Source organism: Pelodiscus sinensis, chromosome 6 (assembly GCF_052426305.1).
Source record: "Pelodiscus sinensis isolate ZL-2025 chromosome 6, ASM5242630v1, whole genome shotgun sequence".
Taxonomy (NCBI): domain Eukaryota; kingdom Metazoa; phylum Chordata; order Testudines; family Trionychidae; genus Pelodiscus; species Pelodiscus sinensis.
Genome location: NC_143057.1, coordinates 59577877 through 59597941, shown reverse-complemented (window position 1 = coordinate 59597941; position 20065 = coordinate 59577877). Strand labels below are relative to the sequence as shown.

General features: G+C 38.4%; 1 protein-coding gene across 3 annotated transcripts in view; it reads left to right on the top strand.

The window, feature by feature from the left end:
- The window catches only part of COMMD10 (COMM domain containing 10), a 252315-nt gene that overhangs the window by 176062 nt on the left and 56188 nt on the right, over positions 1–20065 (top strand). Inside the window, exons 6-7 of one of the 3 annotated variants that reach the window (XM_075931973.2) lie at positions 6901–6960; positions 7723–8305. The exons of the other annotated variants lie outside the window; for them this stretch is intronic. Coding sequence (XP_075788088.1) covers positions 6901–6960; positions 7723–7761 — 99 coding nt within the window. The 3' untranslated portion in view covers positions 7762–8305. Of the gene's footprint in view, positions 1–6900; positions 6961–7722; positions 8306–20065 lie in introns of those variants that run through there. 3 annotated transcript variants of the gene reach the window in all.

Below are 20065 nucleotides of genomic sequence, written 5' to 3'. Positions count from 1 at the left end.
ATTTTCATGCCAAGCAGCATGTGAAACACCAATTCTTAACTTTCAGAAATAAAAACTATTGAAAATCAACCTCTTCTTAAATACAGGAGTCGTCATTTCCAGGCGGAATTGTTAAAGAGAAAACAACTCATGCAGATGAATGGAAAACACTACTAGTGCACTGCAGAATGGAGCAAAATACCATTGTGGTTCTGCTGACTCTTTTTAAAGATCATAAACAATTTTACTACATTAACTATACATTTGCTTAAATGGGAACATACCTTAAAATAAAGGAATGTTATATACTTACAAACTGAACATAAAAATTAATCTGAAGTGGGTTGTGCCCACAAAAGCTTGTGATACCATATACATTTTTGTATTAGTCTCGAAGGTACTGCAAGATTATGAATTTTTTATTCCAGTTTTTTCCAGTTACAAACTAACATAGCTACCCGTCTGAAACATAAAAATATAGATGAGGGAAATGAATTACTTTTAGAATAAAAAATGTTCTTTTAATTTCACATCCTAGATTTTGTTTTACAATGGTTAAATATTAAGACTGCAAAAAATCTAGGTAGATATAAGTAAGTGGCTTGGGCAATGGAAGACTTGGATTTTTCTTAACTTTTTTTTTTTTTTTAAATCACAAGGAGATAGAAAATTTGGAAAAGCCTGAAGAGTAACTCTCAGATTTGACCATGGTGTGGAAGGTTGGGGAAATTATAACTTCTTCCAATCTTATAACTTCTTCTTCTTGGACTCCATCATACTCAGTTTGCTCTGTTAGTATGAGTCCTAATTAGTGTAATCTAACTTCAGAGAGGGGGAAAAGGTGAAGGTGAAAGTGAGGATTGGTGTACTTTAATTAATAATTCTTATACCTTCTTGCTATGCTGCAGCCTCTTCTGTATATTCTCAGAATGAGGTGCATGAATTTAAACTCCCCTAGATTATATATCCCCTAGATATAAAGAGTGAGGGGCATAAGCTACGTACTGAAAAGTAGTGGTCCAGCTCTGATTTGATGCAAAAAAATATGCTGAGAGGTCCAAAGAGAGGTGTAGAATACTGAGCATCAATGTTAATTTAAAATTGCATCTGAGTTTGGTACTACATTTCTTGATTGGGTTATCCTAACCATTTCAACATATTAGAGATTTTAATAGAACCTTATCAAAGTAAACTGGAGCTTGAAAAGTAGCTGTGGAAAAATTCACATATTAAATGAGCATAATTCTGAATTGGCTTAAAATAGCATTAAACCTAGGATTATGAAGAATATATTGAGTTTGTGTTTGCTCTGTTTAGTTCCTCTTAGCAGATTGCACTGAATATTCTGAATATTTTACATGAATTAAAAGCTACACAACATTTTACAGAGACAGGAAATATCTTTATTGGACTAGTTTCTGTAGTTGGCTTGGGTTTCTTGCATGATTTCCAAGTAAATTTCCTGATTATTATTTTTTTTCTTCCAGTGTGTGGGTGCATGTGATGATTTTTTGGGAGGGGTTATGAGTGCAATTAATGGTTCCTTGGTTTTTTTTAAGTTCTTCTGCAGAGCTGTTCATTATATTTGGAATTGTATGTAGTGGTCAGAGGGGATAAAGAGGGTGAGACCTATGAGGATGATGGTTTGTTTCTTGCATTTGCTCCAGAAGATGATGTCACTCTTACATTTTGCTTTCTTTTTCTTTGTTGTAGAATTACCATTTCACATGGCAAAGTTCAATATCTTCCATTGTTATAGACATGTTGGCCCCAGTATATTAGAGTGACAATGTGGGTGAAGTAATATCTTTTTATTGGACCAGCTGAAGTAATAAAGATATTACCTCAGCCATCTTGTTCTCTAATATATTGGGATCAGCACAGCTACAACTAAAATTAATACCTAACGTGTTATTGTCATCAGTGAATACTTATAAATACAAGCCAACCTGTGTCTCTATCTGTTGCCTTGAAGTACTTGGCATTAATTGATCAAAGCCATGTCTATTTAAGAAACTTGTGTCAACTCAAGAACCATCATCATACAGCTCCTACAATTAGTGCATCACTTGTGTCTGTTTATACTTGGCTCCCTATGTCAATGATGTGCATGTTGAGTGGGAGTGGCTATGTCCATGCACGGCTATATCCGTTCACCATGAGTGAGTATCCCATTGTGTAGTGCATTACTATCCAGTGCAGTCTTTTGACACGTTTTGGTAGTGCATGAGGGGGCTGAAACATTGCAGAAATGTGACTGTGAGCATAGAGTCAACTTCCCAGTTTGCAACTGTCTCCATTCTGTAATGTCATGTTTCCCACAATTTTCATGCCTTTTTTTCAAAATCCCACAAATCCACATGGCTCTCCTCACTGTCCACTATTTCCAACAGAAGCATGAAGCCTGCACAGCTCTGCACGATTGTCACTAACATTAACATGATTGGGTGCATAACCCTACAATATTTGTAGAGCAGCAAGAAGAGTCATGGGGAATATGATAATTCCTTGAAGAATGGATTGCTGAGAGACATAGTGACAACTGATTAAAGATTGGTGGTGATGTTCATGGAGCAGCTGCAAATGGCGGAGTTTCTCTTCTGGGCCTAAGAGACTAGCATTAATTGGTGGGATTGCATCATAATGCAAGTTTGGAATGATGAGCACTGGCTGCAGAACTCTAAAATGGGCCAGGCCACATTCCTGGATCTGTATGCCAAGCGTCCCCCGATTCTCCAGCAGAGGTACACCAAGTGAGAGCCACAGTGACAGTGAAGAAAATTATAGTAATTTCACTGTGGAAATAAGCAACACCAAATTGCTGCTGGTCAGTTGGGAATCATTTTGGAGTTGGAAAATTACTGTGAGGACCATTGTCATGCAAGAGTGTGGGGACATTAATCACCTCCTAATATGCAGGACTGTGACTCTCTTCAATATGCAGGATGTAGCGGATGGATTTGCCTCAACAAAGTTCCTAAGCTGCAGGGGAACAATAGAGGGCACACATCCTGCTCTTGGCACCAAACCACCTTGTCTCAGAGTACATTAACAGAATGAACTGATTTTCTATGATTATGCAAATGTACATCCTCTACGCCACTGGAGGAGTTCCCCAACTTCCCTATCTTCAGGAACCCCCTTATCCTTCCTATGATCCAAGGGTACCAAGCTCCATCCCTCGGGCACTTGGTGGTGGGCAACACCAGCTTCGCTGATGTCAGTGTGGGCTAATCAGGAAACGTGCATGACACTCAAAGTCTTTTAGAACATAGCATGGTTCAGAAAGCTGTAAGCAGAGAATTTCTGCTGAAATGCCAACAGTGATCCTGGGTGACCCAGTGTACTCCTTGCTCCCTTGGCGATACATGAAGCCATACATCTGCCACCTCAACAGGACCCAGGTATGCTTCATCTACTGGCTCAGCACATACAGAATGACAGCTGAATGTGCATTTTCTCATTTGAAGGGATGCTGGCATAGTTAATCACAAGATTGTACCTTAGTGAGTAATATCCCAATGGTTAGAGCTGTCTGTTATGTTCTACATAATGTCTGTCATGCAAAGGGAAAAATATTATTACTGAAGTGGAGGAGAGGTGGAGCAGCTACCTGCTCAATTTGAACAGCCAGATACAAGAGTTGTTAGCAGAGCTCAATATAGAGTTCTGCAGCTCAGGGAACCTTTGAAAGACCATTTTAATAGTGAACTAGAGTACAGTATGTTTCGGTAGCGTCCTCTACTTGGCCCTGCTTGTTTCCATAACATAAGAATTAGGGGGTCACCAAATGAAATTAATAAGTAGCAGATTTAAAACAAACAAAAGGAAGTTTTTCTTCACACAGTGCACAGTCAACCTGTGGAACTTCTTGCCAGAGGTTGTTGTGAAGACCAGGACTTTAACAGGGTTCAAAAAGAATTCATGGAGGTTAGGTTCATCGATTCTTATTAGCCAGAATGGGTAGGAATGGTGTCCCTAGCCTCTGTTTGTCAGGGTCTGGAAATTGATGACAGGAGAGGGAATCACGTAATGATTACCTGTTTCTCTTCATTCCCTCTGCGGCATCTGACATTTGCCACTGTTGGAAGACAGGATAGTGGGCTAGATGGACCTTTGGTCTGACCCAGTATTGTCATTCTTATGTCCTGCTTTTGTGACCTGGTATGAATTACTTGGTGATTACTGTAAATATAGGACTACAGAGTAAAGTCCTCTGCAAATAAGCTGCTTGTGATAAGTCATCTCTTCAGAGATAAGACAGGTTTTTCTATATTAGTATCTTGGGAGGCTTTCAGAAACTATGGTGATGAGCTCTCTTATAAAAACCTAAATGAATGGATAAAAGACATAGAAACACCAGGTAAGACTATATACTCTAATGTGGCAACCGAATCAATAGGTTGTGGCGACATTATTTTTGTTCCTTGTCTCAGTCACAACATATGTAGAAGATTTAGTGCAGGCAGGACCTAAATGGAACCTTGCACCTGAGCAAAAGCCTTGGACAAGCCGAGCTTTAACCTAATTTTTGGGTCTCATCCAGGCTACAGATTTTACTTATATTCTGCTGGTTCTAACTGGCCTCCTAACTCAGTTATAGTTTAATTGTGATTGGTGGTAAACATAGTTTGTGTTCACACAGAATATAGGTAATAAAGAGATAATCATCATGGTAACCACTAATGTGCCATCCTTGCCTGGGCTGGCATAGAATTATATTTGTATGACCTGGTTATGATGCTTTTTCTGCAACACAGACAGACTTAATTATAATCAGACTAGTTGTTTCTTCCTCTCAGTACTCTGTAATGGTCATCACATTGTGTGCACTGTCAAGTGTTTTGTTGGTGCCACCTTGTATGCTAGTCATACAATCCTTTGCTAAGGCACTATGACAAAATTGCCTGCATTTTCCCAGAATGCACTAATGCAAGTATGCTTAGGCAGAGTAGCTGGTGGAGATAGCACAATGGTTGATATAGGCTCTGGTTGTATTGTGTTTAACCCCCTTTTCCCTCCATGCCCCCAACAGAATTATTCCCATCTGATATACAGGCAGTCCCCGGGTTACATGGATCCGACTTACATCGGATCCCTACTTACAAACGGGGTGAGGCAACTCCGCACTAGCTGCTTCCCCCCAGCAGACCAGGGAGACGCAGAGCGGCTTTTCTCAGCAGACACCTCAGCTTGACAATAAAGGACTGAGGGAAGTGAGGTGTGGGAGAATAAAACTGAGCTCTGGAGAAATGTTTGGCTAGAGTTTCCCCTACAATATGTACCAGTTCCGATTTACATACAAATTCAACTTAAGAACAAACATCGTAATGAAGAACAAAAAGTGGCCCCTAGTCCTTGGTACATGCAAAGGTTTCCTTACTAATTTAAGATATTAATTTCACACACTCTTAAATTATTTTAAACGAATACACATAAGGAATTGGCACCATTTTAACTACATCAGTTTTTAAACTATTTTTGTTAAATTGGTGCAATTTTTGTGTATTGATAAGACCATTGACACAGTTTGTATACAAAGTCCTAACTGGCCTTTGTGGAAAATCCATTGTTATCATGCAGAACATGTACAAATCCTAGAAAGTAAAACATTGACATAACATCTGGAGTAATAATTATAGATTTAGTGACAAGAAGATAAGAAAGTGACATGATCAGCTAAAAAAATAGACGTGGAAAATAATAGAAACATGAGATGCTAAGACCAATAGAACTCCTTTTCCCTCCTTTTTATATGTTCCTCTTTATTATGACTCTCTTCAATGTAAACAGTGCCAACAAGAGAAACTTAAAGTGATGCATACAGATGCATTAATATCTCTGGTGTATTTTAAAAAGTGCACATGTGTACACATTCCCTCCCCCATAACTGGTCTGTGCAAACTTATTGTTCCCATTGTTACCTTTGTGTGCTTCAGCCACTTATTTTCCTTTTGTTTAAATCTAGATGTAAACACTTCAGCCAGCAAGTGTGTCCTTGTGGTTGTGCATCCCAGTACATCGATGTCTGTGGATGCTGCAGCAATGCACATTGCTAATAATACTGTGCAGTCCTTGGCATTTTTTCACCCTCCTACCACTTTTCTTTGAAACCACCAAAATAGCAATGTATGAAAGTGGGAACACATTTGCCAGATCAGTTATATAATTGAAATCGGTGGCAAGCATTAAACTGCCTGTTCTGTGTAAACAAGTAAAGCAGGATGGAATTTTTAATGTAACCCCCGTCCATACATTAGCACATGCATGTACAGGATTATTGCCTACCATCTGCTTTATCCACAGTAGTTTCTATCAGTTGTGTTATTTTGGGTTGGTTTTTTTTGTATTTATGCACTACTTTGAAGCTGTTGTATTGTTAACTTTGGCTGAGACTGAGCGTAAATGACGATAGCAGTCTCAGCATGTTAAGATCATAACGGTTAGATTAATGATAGAGGTATTATTTCTATGCTGGCGTATTGCATTAATGGATGTGTAAGTTCAATCAAATACATTGCCTCCAGTGTCTCTGTATAATGGTATTTACTTGGTCTCAAACGGACTGCTGAGAAAAGTGAAACATAATCTTCTATTTTATCTGCGACTTAAAAAAATAGATAATGAAATCATTCTCTTCCTAGCATGTATTTTATTATGACTTGTGGAATCACTTAAAAAAAAACCAGAGGCAATTGTACGTCTCAGTTCTTTGCTAAAATGGAATTTATATTCACTAGGGACATTGTGATCTTTAGAAACAATTAAGCGTTTCTGGTGCAGGTGTTGTACACTCCATACAGCTAAAATTAAACTGAAAATTCAGTGAAAAATTAACATTCTGATATAACTGGAGAGTAAGAAAATAATAAGAAATTTACTGAACATACTAATTCCCTCCTTTTTATTTTTTCTTCTTAGAACCTGGAGAAAGTTTTTGTGGAATTCAGTCATCAGGAGCTGTTTGATTTCTATAACAAGGTCCAGGTTTTAGTTACCGTTTTCTAATATTTTAATAATTTTAAAGTATTTTAATAACTTTCATTTCACACTGATAATTCTCATGCTAAATATTCCCACATCACTGATTCACTTTATTAAAGAAATGCTTGAACTTAACTTCCTTTGCAAACAGCTTATGATTCTGAGGAGGAATCATTGCCTGTATGAATGCAATCTGATGAAACCAGAACAAAATGGAAACAATTTTATTGAACAACTAAATTTGTTAGTTTATAATTTAAAGCATTTTCAAAAACCATGACTGAATTAAATGTTAAAATAAATGTGAATACAATGGTTTAGTCATTCTTAACCGTATCTTGGTTAAATCTAGCTGTTAAATCTAGAAGATGCACTGAGGACTAACAGTGAGGAGCAGCCTGGAAGGAGCATCTTTGAACGTGTGGTGTCTTTAGGCCAAAATGCTAGGCTTGTAATCCAGTCAAAATAAATTCTATTGTTTTTTTACTTTGTTATTATGCATTGGAAATTCACAGCAAAACAGCTGTGTGTGTAAAAAAGGAAGTATTTAGACAACAGTTTCTTTAAAATTTGAATATTTAAACTGCTGAAATGAATTCTAATAGCTTCATGTAAAAACAAAATTCATGAGTAGAAATTTTTATTGCTATATGAATAGATTTAATATCCATAGTTGAAGCTGCAGTTATTTCTTGTCTGTTTCCATGTTTCTACCCAACATTTTATATAAATTCTTTTTTTTGTTGTTCCTTTAAATAGCTGGAGACTATACAAGCACAGCTGGATTCCCTTACATGATGTTTTTGAAGACTTGTTTCTCCATCCTACTCCTGCCACCTCATTATTTTGAATTGAAGATAGATTGCCAAGCTGTGTGTGCAGATGAATCCAATGGGTTGCTTCCTGTAAAATTATATGTCTTATCTCCTCTTAGACCAGTAACATTAGCTAAGGGAAATCATTGTTAAGAGTTCTGAGCTTCTAATTGACTTTCTTTTATTTTCTGAACCAACAGCATTTGTTAAAAATAGTTTTACTTGAGAGGGGAAAAAGAGACTACCGTTGTGTTGATTTATAGTTCTTTTCTGCTTTATTACCTGTGTTGTTTGAGCCATTACATGTCTGATTGCAATTCACTCGCTAGTGAGGGATTGGAATAAAATCTGTATCAAAGTTGTTAAAAGAGTACAAAACTTAAGGAGCAACATTAGAAGTAGTAGTTAGTAAATAGAATTTTCTCCAGCCATTTGAATTCATTCCTTCTCCCCCCCCCCCCCCCCACAGTGGCTAATGTTTATTGCAGATTAGCCAATTTACATAAATAAAAAATGAAGAAAGTGGATTCTCTTTGTTTGGGTCATTTAATTTGATTTAATAGCATTAATGTTTATTTTTGTTCTTGATTATCACAATGTCACTGCTTTGAATATTTGCTCTTGACCTTGGGATTAACTAGGGCCTTTAGACACTGCAGTAGTACAGATAAGGAATAATAATAATTGAGTATAAAAAGGGAGATTGAAGTACCGACAGTAGATTATCAACAACACTGAAGTAGTCATGTGACCAAATTCCTGAAAGCCATTCTTTGATCCTTCCTAATATTACCTGTTTTTATCAATATAAGTGAAGATTTTCGTAGAATGAAACGCCTCAGAATCCAACTTGTTAATAAGTTCACATTTTTACAGTATGAATTCAAGTCCAGGAGCACTTGATTCTGTTAGAGGGCTAGAAGACCTCTTTTTGCCTGTCACTGACAGAAAACATACAAGCACTGTCAATACATTATCTTAATAATAGGAAAGATAAGTGAATCTTCCACTCTGGAAAGTGAAAAGAGATATAAATTCAAGATGTTAACATGCCTTTTTTAGCTAAGCAGTTCTGGGAACCAAGGCTTTGCACTTTCACTTCCAAATCCTACAGTGGACCTGGTTAACACTCAGGGTGTGTCTAGACTACAGGATTTTTTCGAAAAAAGTTGCCTTTTTTTAAAAAAAAAAACTTCACCTGCATCTAGACTGCAGCCGTATTCATTCAAAAATAATTCAAAAGAATGTGGCAGTTTTTTTGATTGTGGTAAACCTCATTTTACGAGAAATAACGCCTTTTTTCGAAAGTACTCTTTAAAAGGCGCTATTGAATGCAAACTGTGCTTTTTCAAAAGAGAGCATCTAGACTCTCTTTCAAAAAAGCGAACCGCTTTTTCAAAAAATCTGCTTGTAGTCTAGATGCTCTTTTTCGAAAGTATCTTTTGAAAAAGCCTCTTTCGAAAGAGGCTTGTAGTCTAGATGTACCCTCAGAATAGCATTTGATAGTTCTCTTGATATCACAGTTTATGAATGGCATGAGTTTTAAGTATCACCAAAAACAGTCTTTGAGTAGCTGCGATGTGGTTCCCCGGTGTCTAATTTGTGGCATATATCGTAGAGCAGATCACCAACTCACTTTGTTTTTAGGAGGGATATTGTCAGCTGTTTCAAAATTTCAAAAAAGAGGAGTGAACTCTTCAGTGACTGTAAAATTAGAGGAAAGGTTTTGAGAACAGCAGCCTAAGTAGAAGAAAGAATGAGTAAAGGGCACCTGAGAGATCACAACCAATAGGCCCAGTGTCTTTGGGCAAACATATCTATTGAAGGAATATTTTAATTGCCGATAACTAAAGCTACGTTTTACTCATGAGTATTTTAGTAAAAGTTTTACATAGGTCATGGATCATGACTTGTACATGGCTTGTACTATACACCCCTAACTAAAACTTGGGCCAGAGTGCAGAGGGCGGGGGGAAGGGTGGCAGTTTAGTGTGCTGCTGGTGATAAGGAGGTGGCCCAGGGCCCCTGTGGTGCTGGGGGGGGGGGGGCACTGAGTAGCGGCACATGCCCTGGGTAGGGATGTAAGCAACTAGTGATGTGACTAGTTGCTTCCCCCCTTGCTGCCTCTATCAGAGAGAGACAGCAGGGGGTAGGGGGAGGAAGCAGGAGCCGGTGTTGGGGGGAGCCAGCTTAAAAGCTGGTTCTCCCCAGCACAGTCTCCACAGGGGGTAAGGGAGGTAGAGGCACAATGGGAAATGGTATGAGCGGGGATTGGAGCAGTCTCTGCTCATACTTCTTCTGCTGTGATTCTGCTTTTGGAATCCCCCGCATTCTTCTGCTTTTGAAATCACCCGTCGGTGCTCTTGTATATTTCAAAGGCTCAGGTGTCACAGGAAGTGTGGGGCCTTACCGCTAGCCCTGCATTCCCTGCAGGGCTGCCTTTTGAAATGTACAAGAGCCCCACTGGGATTTGAAATGTACAAGAGCCCTGGTAGGGCTCTTTCTACAGTTCAAAGGCAGAGGCGCCCTTATAGATTATTTGATTAGTTAATTCATCTAAATTTAACATCCCGATGCCCGGGATTCCTCTTGGTGCTGGGGGTGGGGGGCTAGCAGGCTCACCTATCCAGCTTTGTACAACTCTGCAGAAGCAGCCAACATATTTCTACAGCTCTTAGGGGGAAGGAAGGTCAAGGGGGGGTCCTCCGCATGTTGGCCCTCGCATGAGTTCTATCTTTGTGCAGCTTCCATTGGCTGGGAATTGCCGCCAATGGGAGCTACAGGGCTTGTGGCAGGAGTAGCATACAGAGGAGCCCACCTTCTTCCTAGAGCTTCAGGGACATACCAGCTGCTTCTGATGAGTCCCCCTAGGTAATCACCACCCTATGCCCCAATTCCCTGCCCCAGATCTGAACCTCTTCCCACACCCAAACTGCTTCAGCTTCAGCTGGTGTGGCTGGCCCAGAGGCTGCCCGATCAGCCATACCAGCTATTGCAGAGGTCACAGAATGTCATGAGACTGATAACATACCACCATCCTTGCAGTATAGTGTGATACCATAAGTGCAATGACAATAAAAGAAAAAGATTGTATATTTGAAGCATATTGGGGCTGAAAAAAAAATTTGAACTTCACATTCATACAAAACACCAAAATTAAATGAGTAGATCAACCTATCTTTATCTTACATAATATGCTTAGTTATATCTAGCTGTATCTTAAAACAAAATTGATGTCTCTGCTTCAGCTGAATGCATTCTTTGCTAGCACTTCTCTTTGCATCATAATGAGTTTTGACTCCAGGAGGCTGTAAGGAGTCTTTTGACTTGCCATTTTTCTACTTTTCTTTATTTCCCCTACTTTCCCTTCCCACCAATCTCCATTCAGTAATGCCAATAAGTTCTCAGTGTGCACCAGTCAAAATTTAACATTATCATCACTATTAAACATAAACTATTTTATGCTTGGTATCTCAGGACCGCAGCATTTCTAACTGAGGGAAATTTTTACCTGAAAAAGTAGCCTTCTCACTAGTCATGAGCAGCTCTAAGCAGGTGGCATCTCAATGTTATATCTCAGGTGGCATCAGACCAACAAAAATAAACACCCACTCCAATATGAATTGTCATCTGATACAGTCAGTGCTTTCACATGCCTTCACAAGCAATTCTAATGTGGATGAGCAAAATTTGCAAATGTGGGCCTTCTTAGTCTGAAAATCACACAGCCTAACAGCTTCTCCCTGGGAGAGAGCAAAATAAAATAATGGTTATCAGGTGTATGGGGCTTTGGTATTTGGGATCGGATGCTCAGACAAATCGGTTCCCAGTGATCTCAGTGATATGGTGGAAAACTTTATGGAAAGCCAAGACTATTCAATCATCAGAAAAGTTGATTTACAATCTGGGCTTCTGCAAGATTGTATAGAAGGGAATACAGGATATAGGGCAAGCTGAAGCAGGCTGTGAAATACATTAGGAGAAAATACATCTATACAAGTGCTAGCTAGAATAAGTGGATGGTCTCAGCTGCCCTTTGTTGTCTCGCAGCTTCCCAGTCAGCCTTATGTGGAGTTAAATCCTTGTGAGTGTCAGGCTCTTTGAATTTAGAAGTAAAAGGGCTACCTGTAGCCTTGATCAAATAAGATCACATTACATTTATCAGAGGAGGATAGTCTATGGAGCTGTGAAAGATAAGAACAGTTTTATCCTATTACTAATAGGTCAAAGCTTTGCAACGTAGTCCGCATCCTATTTCTAGCCTCCAAGGATTGGGGACAAACAGAGCAGGTGTCTGTCTGGAACATCTAAATAAGTTTCTGAAAGAAGTTTGTCTTCAAAGCATTCTCATTTCACCATCCTCAGACTGTTCTTATGTTTTGAAAGGAAAATAATCCCATCGATTTGCCCCTACTTTGATCATTATGATTGCTCTTACATGTACTCCTAGTATCATGGTAACAAAAATATGCTTTAGAGAAGAAGGAAATTCATCTAATCTCTTCCCAGACAATTTTTGTGTTCAGGTTTCTGTACACAGAGAAAGCTAAAACAAACAGAGTAATACAGTTTTAGGAGTACCTTGGGTTCATGATAAACACAGACTCACCATTCCAGCGAAGTCAGTAATAGGCTTGGACTAAGGATGAATACTATCAAATACAAGGCCCACCCCAGGTAATTATTTACAGAAAATGAAAATGAAAATCAAATGTGACAGAAACAAAAATCTCATTCTTATTGAACCTTTTGGAAATTCTAATCACCTACACAGGCACATTTCAGTGATTTAGAACTCATGATGCATGTCCAAGTATACCCTTTACATCTCAGCTCTTGGTAGAGATCTAATTTCCATTGTATATTATTCACTCCCTCAACTGCTGAATTCTGAAAATCAGGCTATGTCTACACTACTAGGTTATTTCGAAATAAGCTTACAAGCAGGAATTATTTCAAAATAACAGGGTTGGTAGTATGGACACCTGCCTTGTTATTTTGAAATAAGGGGAGTTATTTCGAAGTAACTCTCCAATGTAGATATGCCCTCAGATTTTATTTTGAAGGGATCTTCTCAGTTCAGTTCAGGGAATGAGTACTAGAAAGAGAAATGGCATCCACTAGCTGAGAACATAGTGATTCATTTATGTCTCAGAGCTCTGCTCCATCCATGGATAACAGTTGTTATGTCTGATAGGCTTCTCTTAATTACTGGGAAGAACATGATTGGATTTGGCCTTACCTCAGAGACATCTCCAGTTCTGGAAGGAACAATTTCCTTTTTCTGTGCACTGCCCACTAATGAGGAAATTGAGACTAAGATTTACATGGCAGAAATCAGATTAGCAGAGGTGCTCCTTCACCCAAAAATATCTCATTCATCCTAATTCAATTTGGTTGTCTGGAATGTCTTTGCCCCTGGAAACAGTTAAATAAAGTGTCCCGTGGCTTTCATGTGTCAGGACCCAGGACGTGAGGTGGTGAATAATACCTTGCAAAGTTAGGCGGTGTTTCTGCTATATGCCTTTTTCACTGCTCTTCGGGACAGTATAAAACACAGGAATGTAAGAGCGGCAGTGATACTCTTTCTTCCTTTCTGACTGAAAGGACTATGGTACTTGAGGTTGGTTGCCTTGGTGTTGTCTCTTCAGATGTTTTTACCTCACAGAAAAGGACTGCTGTTGCAAAATTAGTCCTTCATCTGGGCCCAAGCAGGTTCAGAATGAATATTTGGATAAAGTAATTATTGTGTTCAGGGATCTCAAAAGAGAAGTGAATAGAATTTATCCTACTGACTGTTGCAAAGTTCTCAGTTTAACTGCCATATTAAACTAGTGAAACATGACCTTGGGCCCATGATGGCTTTAATCTAGATGTATGAGTCTCCAAGCAAAGAGATTGGGTATCTGTGATATAAATTCCTTCATCATGTTCAAGAAAAAGCACCAAATGATTCCTTATAGGATCAATTTTAATCCAGCCCTGGAGATCATGGAACATGATCTTGGAATCTCATTCTGCACTCTACATCATTGCTGAGATTAAATATCTGCAGGCGGTGTCACAATACTTCCTGTCCCTTAAAGTAGCCCTCCTGGTTACTATTTCCAATCAGATGAGTACTTTATTTGAACATGGCAGCTTTCTCTAAAACAATCCATATTCTACTTTTAGTTCAAACAAGTAGTCCTTACAACTGTCATAACATTTATTCCCTTATAAATTCAAGAAATATTCCTTCTTGGGTGAAACATTAAAATCCAATACTTAGAACTGATAGCAATTTCAAGGCAGGGAGTCATGTTTCCTGTATTGAGATCTGCTAGGTGGACATGGGACCATCAATACATAAGTTAAACAAATTTTAACTTATGCTAATACCATGTTCTATCTTTGATAGAAGTCTTAGCCACTCCTCAGTACCCAATGGAAGATAGATGTTCTAATGTAATCTCCATTTTGGATGTCCAGATTTAAAGAATGATCCATTCTGTAGGTAAACTGCTCCCATAAAAATCCCATCATAGCCAATGTATTTGCTTTAGCATGAAGTATAAGAAAATGTTTCTGTGTTTACCTGAAAAAATCCTTTATTCAGGTAATAACATCTGCAGTTCTGGCAGGGAAAATAGAGCATCCAGTATTGGGATGAAAACTGACATGGAAGGATTTGGATTTACTGTCTTTTAATTGAATTTGCCATGATAAATCCATGGTATGCCCATATCTTGACTACTTATCTCCTCATCTAAAAAAAAGAATTCTTGGCTTTGGAAAAAGTTCAGAAAAGGGCAACATAAATGGTTAGAAGTTTGGAATGGCTGCCATATGAAGAGCGATTAAGACGACTGGAACTTCTCAGCTTAGACAAGAAAAAACTAAGGGGGGATATGGGAGAGGGCTGTAAAATCATGAGTGGTGTAGAGAAAGTAAATAAGGAAAAGTTATTTACTTGCTACCATAACACAAGAACTAGGGGGTCACCAAATGAAATTAATAGACAACAGGTTAAAACAAACAAAAGGAAGTATTTCTTAATAGAACACATAGTCCACCTGTGTATTTCCTTGCCAGATGTAGTGAACGCCAGGACTTTAACAGGATTCAAAAAAGAACTAGATAAATTTATGGAGGTTAGGTCCATTCACGGCTATTAGCAGGACACGCAGGAATGGTGTCCCTAGTGTCTGTTTGTCAGAAGCTAGGAGTGGGCAACAGGGATGGATCACTTGATGATTACCTGTTCTGTTCATTCCCTCTGGGGCACCTGGCTTTGGCCACTGTTGGAAGACAGGATGCTGGGGTAGATGGACCTTTGGTCTGACACCGTATGTCCTTTCTTGCTGTGTATAGTAAAAATGGTTGAGCTTCTCATAATACAAACTACAATTTAGAAAAAAATAGATGTTCTCAATGGAATAGAACTTCAGAAGTTAGGACATTCCTCTGATGGATCTGCCTCCAAGCTGCAACTGGCTGACACACCCATTGCAAGGTATCTGTGGACCTTATTTTCAGGTGAGCGTAGATAAATCTTCCCATTCTTCATTTGAAGGTTAACAGAATGAAAATGTTTAACTTTCAGTTATGCTTGCTTCCTTCTTTGCACTTATCTGTTCCACTAGTTTTCAACATAATTAGGAGATTGTGCTGCCTTTTGTCCCGTTTCCTGCTAATTAAACTGAAAATTAATGTCCAAAGTTCCCATAAATGTTTACTGTACATTTATGAACTTGGGGGTTTGTGTTGGTGAGTATTCATTTATTCTGAAGGTCTCAAAAAAAAGATCACAAGCTACGAAAAAAATTATTTCCTGTATGGATTTAAGTGTCTACACATGCATTATTCATACGTTTTTTGCCCAGGGTTATTCCTGACTGATCTTACATGCAAGCTGAAAAAATGGAAAAAATAAACAAACAAACAAGCCAAGGAAACAATAATACAATGAAACCTGTTCAAGAGTGATCTTATTTGGAAACCTAGCTTATGAGATCATTGCCATTGTATCTCCAAAAATAGCGGCAACATTTCTGCTCCATCTATGTTACAAGACCACATCTGCTAAGAAACCAATTTGTTGCTGGTTCCTTGATCATACAAGAAATTTTTATTTGTTTTTCTTTTTGTTTGTTAGCGGTGAATGTGATCCATTTATTTAACTGTTGGTTCATACTAGTTTTCAATTGTCTGGTGCTTAAAAACTCGCTTAAATTTAACCAGATTGTCATAATAAGGAAATAGTTAATGTGTAACAAAATGAATAAAACTTACACACCACAGCAATATGGGGATTTATGACAGTGGTGCTGATGCAGATTTTCCTGTGGAACTAAAAAAGTAAGCACAAGATCAGCACAGATTGAAAAAATGATTGAGTCCTTTCTGTACTTCAGAGGTGATTAATGCAACATGGTCAAGTTAAGTCCTTTGAAAAGACATTAGTTGGATTTTCATTGATATGTTTTTAAAGCATGAATTTGGTCTTATTACATGGTCAGATTTTAATTTCCTGCTAAGCCATGGTTCATGCTCAGAGCAAAGATATACATACATTCTAGTTGCTGAGTATGTGATATTTGTATGATTACCCTCAGCAGCAAATGATAAGGGTACAAAATGTTTTTGAGTTCTATGGTACAAACTATTCCATGTTATAATAAATGTGCAGAATTGAACTAGAATATTCATAATACACCACTGCCCAGCTGCTGATAGCAATATATAAGGCTGCTAAATAATCTTATGAAAGCTTGGGTTTGTTGTTCAGGGAATTCTTGAATATTTTAAACCAAAGAAAAGTTATACTTAACATTTAAAATAACTTGGTGTTCTCAAGGGATTTGTGGGTGCTCTGCATCTCTGAATGTTGGAGCATTAATCTCTTGATATTGTGGTGTTTGTATTTTTGTAATATGCTTTCATACCAAGTCTTGGGTTCTGCCATTGTTTTGAAGATTTTTTACTTCATGTACATTATTCTGGTAAGTAGTAACTGTGTCTGAATGCAAAACAGTAGGAACAGTTAGAAATCAGCAAGTTGTAGGTAATACAAATCAGTTGGCTAAACTTGCCATTAACTTACAGTAATATTACTACATAATTCCTATGTAGTGTTATTCATCCAAACGTCTCCAGCTCAAAGAAATCATTATCATTGTCCCCATTATGATGCAATGAATACCCATTATAGTCACTTTTACAAGAGAGGACATGCATGGGATACTCTATTCAAACTATATGTACTGTGTACTTTACCCCATGTATATAGGATACAGTCTAAATTAATACAGTACTTTGTTGATTTACATATAGTGGTGTATTTGTTTGGCTAAGGCTCCTAGCATAGGTACTAGTGGTAGAGTTTTCAGTGAACACCTCTAAACCAGAATACTGTCATCTAGGACAGTGAAGTTTCATCTTACTGCTTTTTAAGGGGATAGTACTCAGAATAAAGTGACTCTTAATCTGCTTTACAAACTTACTCCATATAGCTGGAAGCTCAGTCCTGCTCTTTATAATGCAAATACCTCTATAAGGGGCTTGTGGAGTGTGCTTTATTCTACTGTACATTAGCTAATGCATATATTCAAGAGGTGAAATGTTTCAGTATGGTAGTTTATCATCTTTGAGAAGCAAGTTGTGTTAGAAACAAATAGCTTGTGACTACAGTACTGTAGCTAGAATTCATACAGTCATATAGACATTCACGTGATGCTGCTTCCAAGGCTGTGTCTAGACTGCAGGGTTTTTTTGGAAAAATGTAGCCTTTTTTCGAAAAAACTTCACCTGCGTCTAGACTACAACCTCATTCTTTCAAAATTAAATCGAAAGAACATGGCTTTTCTTTTGATGGAGGTAATCCTGATTTCACGAGGAATAACGCCTTTTTTCAAAAGTGTTCTTTCGAAAAAAGGCGTTCTTGAATGCAAACAGGGCTTTTTCGAAACAGAGCATCCAGACTGCGGGGGTGCTCTCTTTCGAAAAAGCGGCTCACTTTTTCAAAAGAAGAGGTTGCAGTCTAGACGCTTTCTTTCGAAAGAGTCTTTTTAGAAAGATTCTTTTGAAAAAGCCTCTTTCGAAAGAGGCTTGCAGTCTAGACGTAGCCCAAGTGTTTTGTCATCCTCAGGTAGGACTTTATTTGTACTAATTGAAATCTAAGCCCTAACCTCTGGCTGAAGGATTTCACAAGCCATAAACTAATGACCTAAATATTATACATAAAATATGAGTTCTAAATATTTACATTATGTATAACCAATGGCTTGTTGAGCACAGTAGTCTCTCCCTTTTAAGCTTTCTACACACACAAAGAACATTTGCTGTGAATTGGGGATGTCACCCTGCTTCCACTTGGTAAGCTGTTCTTTCTACGCTATCCTCTCAAGCTTCCAGTAGAAGGAGGAAGAAGGGTTGGCTGCTAGTAGAAGAAAGGAGGAGCTATATGGGAAAGGAAGGAAGGAAGAAAGGATGGAACTGAAGAGTTGGCTGGGGACTCAGCTACTTTCCAGCTATCTTCCAGACTTAACACTGCTGAAGCCTTTTAATTTATGCAATGACTGTAGGACCTTTTCCCGTAAAACCACCTGTCCTCTACTGAAAGTTCTGTTTTCACTTTGAAGGCAGTTTACATTTTAGAGCACTCTCACTTGAAGCATATAATTTAGTGCATTAGTTTTTCTTTTTCTGTATTGTTTCTTTATCTTGTATTTTGTTACATTCTTGTGAATTTATTTACATGGACATTTCAAATTTTCGGAGAGAATTTCTTCTCAGGAAACTACATCGTTTGATCTCAGATTTTTCTAGTATGGAAGAAGAATGCAGGAGAGCCTTCATGAAGTCTTGGCATTGTGAGGCTTGCAGCATAGTACTCCAATTTGTGTTTTAAAAATGTATCTGCTAGGTACCATTTGATTTTTTTTCTCTCTGAATATTGTCCATGTAGAGGCAGCTTCTAGAATATATACATCCCTTGGCCCAGAAGATCTCAGTGCTCTGGAAAGCAATGAATCTTAGGGGCTTAGTAGGCACCCTCTCAGATCTCAACATTCATCTAAACATCTGTCATAACAGTTCTTTTCAACTGTCAAAGCTGTGAAATTAGAATTTTTTCTTTCTTGATTTCTCTTTGTCTACATTTGGCATTTTTCTTGGACTAGTTCCTGGCTTTAGCATTAAACTGATTTTTTATTCTTAGTGTTTCAGATAGTTGTTTTTATGGCTTTTCAAGGTACCAGGGGTCAGCTCCTATATCCATTGACCTCAATTCCGTTTCTATGTTAACATATCATATTAGAATGGATGACACTAAGAAGAAGGATAACTTCAAATGTGCTGCATACTGCCAAGACAGATGTCTTCTGGGCTAAAAAATCTGTTGGGTCTTATGTCTCAGCAAGAAGTATCTGCAGGGACACTGCACAGCTAGTGCCAACTTTTGCAAGGGCACGAAATGACTTATTTTATGAGTGAGGTTAGAGACTAGTAGAGCTATTGAGGTGAGCCAGACCATGTCTCAGTCTCAAAGACATTTGACTCCTTCACCACAGTAGCCTGAGGGGAAATCAGAGTTGATCTGCAAGCTGCCGGGACATGAAGCTGCAGAGTCCAGAGATCTCTCTCACTGAGGGAGAAAGTAGATATCACTAATTGCTATCTTCAGTCCCTTTTCATCTTGAAAACATGCAAGAAGCATATGTCTGCTGAAGTGTCAGTGTGGGAGAAGTCTCATTTCTTCAGTTGGTGACCCCAAGATGTATTCAATTGTGAATGCACATATTCCCTTGCTCTCCTCATGTCTCCAAGATAAAAAGAGCAGAAACAAATGAACCACCTCTCCAGTTTCTTCTTACCACCGCAGAGCCTGGAACTGGATTCACCATTGTACAGTGCAGCTGCTTTGTCGTCATTCTTTGATCTGTGAATATTTAACAGTTTGTCTATAGTACATTTTTACATACTTCTTAATAGTTTTAATAAGTGTATGGTTTAACGGAGTTCTTCTAGTTAGATTCCCTCCTTGCTCATACCTCCTTACAGGTATTGAACTATGCCCAGAACTCCAGGCTTCAGAAACTGTATTTCCTACTCTTGTTCCTTCCTGGTCAGTGATGGCCATGAATTCTGCTAGTGTGCCTCCTGCCACAAGGTCAAACTCTGGAGCAAGGGAACTCAGTCACCCACAATTGTGGTCTAACTGGGAAGACAGAACTCTTACAAGCATAAGAGCCTCCATCTAATTCTGCATTGATGGTAATGCCTAAATCAAGCAAATATGCTTGATC